General features: G+C 57.2%; 1 protein-coding gene across 2 annotated transcripts; it reads left to right on the forward strand.

Moving 5' to 3' along the window:
• Nucleotides 1–2,995: 2,995 nt before the first annotated feature.
• On the forward strand, nt 2,996–4,782 carry HES4 (hes family bHLH transcription factor 4). 2 transcript variants are annotated; one of them, XM_074924790.1, is made up of 4 exons: nt 2,996–3,226; nt 3,319–3,414; nt 3,536–3,623; nt 3,757–4,782. In XM_074924790.1, the coding sequence occupies exons 1-4, from the start codon at nt 3,044–3,046 to the stop codon at nt 4,350–4,352; spliced, it is 963 nt and encodes a 320-aa protein (XP_074780891.1). In that variant the 5' UTR covers nt 2,996–3,043; the 3' UTR covers nt 4,353–4,782. The 2 variants fall into 2 exon arrangements, with proteins under 2 accessions (XP_074780891.1, XP_074780892.1); XM_074924791.1 differs by having other exon boundaries at nt 2,996–3,154.
• The last annotated feature ends 2,755 nt before the right edge of the window (nt 4,783–7,537 follow it).

Genomic DNA, 7,537 nt, shown 5'->3' on the forward strand with positions numbered 1-7,537 from the left:
ACCCGGTGCAAAGCCACACAGCGCCTCCAAAATGCCAGTGCTGGGGTAAAACAATTCCGGCTTAATCTGAAGTTACTTAAGGAAATGAGAGTCTTTCCCCAGATTTCACTGAGCTTTGAAACCTGAACACATCTGAAATTTGAGGAGAAAGGCCGTGTGTTAAGTCAGAGTTTTAGAACGACAAAAATTCTCCCAACTTGTCACACGCAGAAGAATTCTCTCTGGAGACGAGCACAGTCAATAATCACTGCTCCCAGCCTGGGAATTGCATAATTTGATGTAGATTCTGTTGAAAAACTTGCTCGTTTAACGTTAATTTTTTTTTTTCACTGCAATTATGTAATTAATGCATTCAGAATTAACTGTCAAAGGAGGGACACTATTTTTGTTATTAGTTATTTCCTCACAGTATTTTTACATGAGTAAGGGAGATTGCACAAAGGGCTGTTGTTCTGCATTTTATTGGTCTCATAAGGAAACAGATCCCTGAACCTTTCCAATGAGACTTATAAAGAAAATATTTATTATTCTTCAGTAGGGCAACACACACCTCGGTGCGCTTTTCGCAAAGGACTAGGCCGGACTTTGCGGGCATTTAGATAAGTAGGGCTTACCCTGAAAAAAAAAAAAAATACCTCCCACAAAGAAAAAAAAAATAAGATCACAATTCAGCCAAGAAATGCTTCTCCGCTCACGTGTGCGTTAGTGTGAGAGAGGAAAAGGATCCTGAAATAAATGTATTCCTCCGGATCCTTTGATGTCTGCGGGAAGATGATGCTGTTCCACACGGTACGTCTTAACTCGTGTGCATTTTGCAGCCGGGATGTGCCAAAAATGTGCTTTTCGGAGCGGGGAAAGGCTCCTTGTGAAGAGCCGGAGTGAAGGCGAGCGGGTGGCAACGCGTGGAAGGGGGCACTGGGGGGGGGGGGCCTGTCCCCACAGCCTGTCCCCGCTCAGGTGGGGGGGACCCCTCCGCAGCCCCCGGGGGGGAAACGCACAAACGACAGTTCCGGCTGCAGAAACGGTTAAAGCGAAGGGAATGATTCACTGGAGCAAATTAAAAGCAAAGCACGAGTCGGGCCAACAATAGGGATTAAATGTAGTATGTGGTTACGCTCTCCTGCAAAAAAAAAAAAAAAAATTTCCCCCAAGTAAGCCCTGTCGGGCTCGGTTTTCAAGGGGGGGGGGGGAGAGTTTTCATGCGAGCATTTTCAAAATTTTAGCGACTTGACTCTTTTATCCTCGCTTCAAAATCGGTAAGAAAAGGCAAAAAGGCATCACGCGCTTCAAGATATTGTGGATTTCAGCTGTTGGTCCACGGAAAGCTAACACCCGATTTATGATTATTAAAAAGATTTAAGCCTGCAGCACCGAGGTTTAACACATAAGCTGAGTTTTTTTCTGAAAAGGGCTTTAACAGGCAGGTTTTGAAATTAGCCAAGAGCTTGGGGGCTGCTTAACGCTCCGTGTGGGAGGAACCGGGTGGATGTGGGGGCAGAGGGAGGCAGCGAGACACCCGAGCCCCCCCCAGGGGGGGTGTGGGTACCGTGACCCCCCCCCCCCCAGCCTCGGTGGGGGGGTGAGGGGGGGCCAGGCCGGCTGCCCCCCGGGATCAGAAGGGATGGGGTTTCCCCGAGCGCCACGGTTTGGCTTTGGGGTTGGGGAGAGGGGTTGGGGGGGGGGGGGGAACCCACGGGGGAAAAAAAAAAAAAAAAAGATTTTTGCATCGGTGTGACGTCGCGTCGCTGGCATCGCGCGCTCTGACGGAGCAGAACGGCCTTTCCAGCTCGAACAGCGCAGAAATGGGGGGGTTGTCCTTGCGGGGGGCACGGAGGGGGGGGGGTCAGCGTGTGCCCCCCAACTCCAACTCCAGAGTCGCCGGAGGGGGCCCCCTCTTAGTGCACCCCCACGGAAACCCGCCGGGGGGGGGGAGGTCTCCCGGGGGGTCCCGACCTTTGCTGACCGGTTACCCCGAGGGGGGTGTCGGCCCCCCCCCCGCCCCCCCAATTCCCACCCAGCCCCCCCCCCGCCGCGGGGGCTGCCGCCGGACCCCCGGTTTATCCCCCCCCGAGGACCGGCACTGGCTGTCCCCGCCGCCGCGCGCGGAAGCGGAGAGCGGGGCCGGGACCGGCGGGGCGGGCGGCGGGCGGCGGGGGGGTGTCTCGTTGCGGGGTGTGTGTCCGCGTCCCCCCCCGCTCCCGGTCTCGGGGCGGACGGGGCGGGGTTTTCCCATGGCCGCCCCGAGCGGGGCGTGCTGGCACGTGCTCCGGCGGCGGAGCGCGGGGGGGGTGCGGGGGGTGCGCGCGTCCCGGGGGCGGAGGCACGAGCGCCGCCGCCCGCCGCCAGCCGCCTGATTGACAGCGGGGGCGGCCGCCAGCCAATGGGCGCCGCCGGCGGGGGCTGTTTCCCCCCCCCCCCCGCTCCGTTCCCCATCCTTCCGCCCCGCGGCCTCGCGTGCCGCGCCCGCCGCCCGCCCCGGGGCTCGGCCCCCCCCCGCCGCCACCGCCCCGCGCACCGTGTCGCCAGCAGCGGGAGGGAGGGACCGGCACCGCGCCCCGGGGCGGGGGGGGGGAGCGGCGGTGCCCCCCGGGACGGCGGGGAGGGAGGAGGAAGGGAGGGGGGGGGTGTCAGCCCCGCCCACCCGCCGCCACCCCCACGTGGCGGCGGCGGGGTGGTGGGCGGGGCGGCGCGCGTGACTGACAGGCGGGGTGGCGCGGCGGCCAATAAGCGGGCGGGAAGCGCGTCCGCCGGGAGCGGGGCGGGCGGTGATTGGTCACCGCGAGTGTGGGAACGGCCGCGGCGGCGGTTTCACACGAATGAGGAGCCGCCGCCGGGTATAAAGGGCGGGGGGGCGCCGGCCGCCGGTACCGCCGGCCCCGCCGCTGCCGCCGCCGCACGCGCCCCGCGCCCGCCGCACGCGCCCCGCGCCCTCCCGCCTTTTTTTTTTTTTTCCCCCTTCCTCTCCTTTTTTTTTTTTTTTTTTTTTTTTTTCCTTCTCCCTTCTTTTTCCTTCTCATTTTTTTCCCCCCCTCAAACCCCCGCCATGCCCGCCGACACGGGCATGGAGAAACCGACCGCCTCGCCCATCGCGGGGGCGCCGGCCAGCGCCAGCCACACGCCGGACAAACCGCGGAGCGCCAGCGAGCACCGGAAGGTAAATGGCGGGTGTCGATCGGGGAGCGACAGCGGAGGCGCTGGATGGCGGCGAGCCCGCGGCCGTGCTGAGGTCGGTGCCGGGGTTGGGGGCCGGGGTGGGGGGATGGACGGCCGGGGCTCACCGGGACCGCCGGGGGCACTCACCGGCTCCGCTCTCCGCAGTCCTCCAAGCCCATCATGGAGAAGCGGCGCCGGGCGCGGATCAATGAGAGCCTGGGGCAGCTGAAAACGCTCATCCTGGATGCGCTGAAGAAGGATGTAAGTGAGGAGGGGGACAGGGGTTGGTTGGTTGGTTGTTTGTTTTTTTTTTTTCGCGGGGTGACTGGAGGGGACCGACCGGCTACGGGCAGCCCTGACGGTGCCGTTCTCCCCCCCGCAGAGCTCCCGGCACTCCAAACTGGAGAAGGCGGACATCCTGGAGATGACCGTCAAACACCTGCGAAACCTGCAGCGGGCGCAGATGACGGGTAAGCATCGAGGGTTGGGGACCAGGGGAACCCCCACAGGTTGGGAACTAGGAGACACCCCACCACCACCCCCCCCCGCAGCTTGGGGACCGGGCTCTTCCATGCCTGACCTGCCTCCCCCTCTGCCCTCCAGCTGCCCTCAGCGCCGACCCCACCGTCCTCGGCAAGTACCGGGCTGGATTCAACGAGTGCATGAACGAGGTGACGCGGTTCCTCTCCACCTGCGAAGGGGTCAACACCGACGTGCGTACCCGCCTCCTCAGTCACCTCTCGGCTTGCCTGGGTCAGATCGTGGCCATGAACTACCCTCCGCCGCCACCGCCGCCGCCTCCGCCGTCCGGTCAACCCGCACATCTGGCACAGCAGCCTCTGCACGTCCAGCTGCCCCCCGCAGCAGCCGGCGCCGTGCCCGTGCCCTGCAAACTGAACCCCGCTGAAGCCCTGTCCCCCAAAGTCTACGGGGGTTTCCAGCTCGTCCCAGCTACCGACGGCCAGTTTGCTTTTCTCATCCCCAACCCGGCCTTTCCTCCCAGCTCCGGACCAGTTATTCCCCTGTATGCCAATGCCAACGTCCCGGTGTCCGCGGGCAGCGGCTCGGGGAACGCGGCCGCCACCCCGTCGGCGTCCCCGGTGCAGGGGTTGACATCATTTGGGGGCAGCATTGTTCCAGCGTCCCAGGCGGGAAGTCCCATCGCAGAGCGCAGTGAATCGGTGTGGAGGCCTTGGTGACTTGCCTAAAATGATTTTTTTTTTTTCCCCCCACCCCAGAAAAAAAAACAACCACACAACAACAACAGAAACAAACCAACAAACACTCTTCTGTTGGCTCCGTTGTATGGAGCCCTGTTATGTTTGGGGTTTTTAAGCAGATTTAAACAGAAAGGAAAAAAGGACCTCGCTATGAACGTGCTATTTATTATTTTCAGAGGTTGGGATCTCGACTTGTATTTTTACTCCTTTAAAATGCCTTTATTTGAGATACTTTTTTAAAAAAAAAAAAATAAATGAGAAATAGTTTTGTAACAAATATTCAAAAGTATAATGCCAAAGTTGTTTGTATCCCGTTTGTCTGTGTGTGTGTGCGTGCCTGTGTTGAAGACTTCCAAAAGAAAAGAAAAAAAATTGCAGGTGTTTAAATAAATAAACTCTTTGAAATAGATTTATTTTTTTTTCCCCCCCTTCCTTTCATTTTGTTGGGTGAGAATGGGCAGGGACAAGCTCATCCTATGTGTGCAACCCCTTTCCAAAAACTAGGAGTGAACTTTATGGCCTTAAATGAGGCTGTTGGAAGGGATTCCTGTGAAAAATAGTGGGAGGGGGGAAGGTGATGGTGTTGGGGGAGCGGTCTGGCAGGGTTAAACGTCTCCTGAGAGCTTTGCAAGTGTCGTGTTTCCACTCGGAAGAAACAGATTCTTAAAAATCTGCACTTGGAACCTGAGGAAACGTGTGCTGTTTGTTACCTGCTCGGAGTGCTCCTGAAATAACGCTGCTGCTCCTCCGCCGTCGCGCCTTTACACCTTGCCGTAGGGACTGCGTGCGGGGGGGTGGTGTGCGCAAAAGTTACTATCTCGCCTACAAAAGAGGCAAGAGAGTCTGTCCCTATTGTGAGGAGGGTAATTAGAAGGTATAAAGGGTCTCATCGAGTATGCAGCGGGCTCTTTGGGAAGTTGGGAACCCTATTGAAACGCCTGGGAACTCGGAGCTGGGGGTTAATGTGTGTCTTTTTTTTTCTCGCCACTCTCATTGACAGGGCCAGATAGACTCTGATACTCAATGCTGTTGTAAATTCAATTGCCTGGCCTCACAATGCCTACCTCATAAAAGAGAATAACTTGGGGTTGTGGTGCTTTTTTTTTTTTTTTTTTTTTTTGCCAGTAAGCAAGGGAACTGAGGAAAAGACAGTTTTGCCACCCATTCTGACTCACCCCCAGTACTTGAATCCTGGCCAAGTGGAAGCAATTGCAGCCTCACACACAGAGAATTAACCACTTCCAATTGTCACCAATTAATAAGGCCGTGGTGTGGAGAAAGACCATTAAGAGTGAATGCACAGTATGGAAGGGAAAGCTTTGTGTGCTTTGCTCTAAATTTATGAGGTGGGGCTATCATGTAATCTTTGCGAGAAAAGCCAACACATGAGGTGGGTGCATGCCAAAGCCACATCCAGAGGCATAACCCGCCCTGGCTGGGCTTCCTCCATCCTCGAGTCCATGGGATCCCCAGAGGCGAAGCTGATTCTCCGGCCCACTCCCTCCGCGAGACCCGGGGTTTTTCCTGGTGGTTGGGCTAGGTGGGTTGGGTCGGGGTGGGACCGGCAGCGTTTTGCAGTTCAGAGAATGACCTGATGTTTGCAGAACATCCAATTAATACAGCGGGCCCCGGGATTTTTTTAGAATGGAAATGCAATTTCATCTTTCAAGGTCTAGTTCTATCAGCAATCAGGTTGCAGCTTCTGTGAGAACATGGGGGCGGAGGGGGGGGCTGTAGGTAGAGCAGATTATCTGCTTCTGAAGGCTTTTTATACCTTTGTGATATTTTGGCCGTGGTTTAGGCATATGGGAGCGCAGGCTGCTCGGAGCCTGGGACTGATCCAGTCCAGCAATTCCTCTGCACCAAAGTGTGGGCAATCGATCAGTGCTGAAAGTCCTCCATCGCACAACCAGAACTGGGTATCCATTTGAATCAGGAGGTTCCCAGGAGGTTTTGTTATGCAATCACAGACATAAAATCATGTTACAGCGATTCTCTTCCATCCCCCACAGCCCGGTACTACCCCTCCTCTTCTGTCTGAAGAAGGCTTGGAAGAGCAGATGAAAGCCTGCCTGTCGCCTGCGTGTAACTGTACACCTCCCCGGGGCAGCGCCGTGTCTCTGGACTTGTCCATCACTGCCCAATCCCCTCCAGATCGCCTCTAGATTCAGCAAATTTCTTCTATAGACAAAGTGCCCAGGCCAAAAGCGAGCCTGCCAAGCGCTACCCTGCTGAGTTCAGGCACAGAACAAACTCTTTTCTGAGCGGGTTTTGAACGGTTGCGGCAGCGCAGACACGGCACACGCCATGGCCTTCCTCTGGGACGCCCCTCTCCCACAAGAGCAGCAGTTGTTCACTGCTCTGCCTCGTGAGACCCCGAAATGCAAGCTCCTGAGGGTGCTGCTGTCATTTCAACCTCTGTAGAAACACTACAGAGCCTCACGGGTCGGCGCCCTGGTTTTATGGCCAGCACCGCTCGCTTTTGGGCCACAGGCAAGTCAGAGGCTTCTCTGGGCCTGGGTCTGGTGGTACAGGAGCCGGACACGAGGTGCACGGCACCAACAAACTTGCATGCCAGCAGCTCAAAATCCTCCTAAGGGATGTGATTGCTGTTTACTCCAGACCACGATGTACAACTCAGGTTCAATCACCCAGACCCTCTACTTCTGCAACTGCTCTTCTGGCTCTGCCAGGCTATTCCTCTACATCTGGGGGGGGGGGGCTGCCGTGCTCCTTCAAGGCTTTCAATAGAGCTGCTTTTTCAGATTGTGCTAAATTTGATCTTAGCCCTTTAAAGGTGCAACGAGAGAGCAAAGTATGCTGCTGCTGCAAGGTAAAAGTCCAAAGGGATGGACCCAGCGCCCAAGCGATAATGGTTGGGCAGCGTGCAGGCAGGCAGCAGTCCCGGGCTGCAGTGGCGTGATCTGGGTGTGGTGGAGCAAGGCGAGGCGGGAGGCAGACAGCGGTGAAACCCAGCCAGCCCGTGATGCCTCCTTCATCTGAACCCAACTGCAACAGCTCTGCCTTGTTCCAGAGGAAAAGGTGTGGGGGAGAGCTGTTAACCAGTCGCTTCCAGAGCCGGCAGAAAGTTAAACGGGAGCAGGGAATTGAGTTCCAGCCGCAAAGCTCAGCGCGATGTTTAGCGGTAGCTCGGCTGTGTCTCC

Source organism: Athene noctua, chromosome 22 (assembly GCF_965140245.1).
Source record: "Athene noctua chromosome 22, bAthNoc1.hap1.1, whole genome shotgun sequence".
Taxonomy (NCBI): Eukaryota; Metazoa; Chordata; class Aves; order Strigiformes; family Strigidae; genus Athene; species Athene noctua.

Bases quoted from the DNA above. Each gene is read 5' to 3' on its own strand.
- HES4 (XM_074924790.1), top strand. From the start codon at position 3,044: ATGCCCGCCGACACGGGCATGGAGAAACCGACCGCCTCGCCCATCGCG. The intron at 3,415-3,535 runs GTAAGTGAGGAG...TCCCCCCCGCAG, and splicing joins TGGATGCGCTGAAGAAGGAT to AGCTCCCGGCACTCCAAACT. The intron at 3,624-3,756 runs GTAAGCATCGAG...TCTGCCCTCCAG, and splicing joins GCAGCGGGCGCAGATGACGG to CTGCCCTCAGCGCCGACCCC.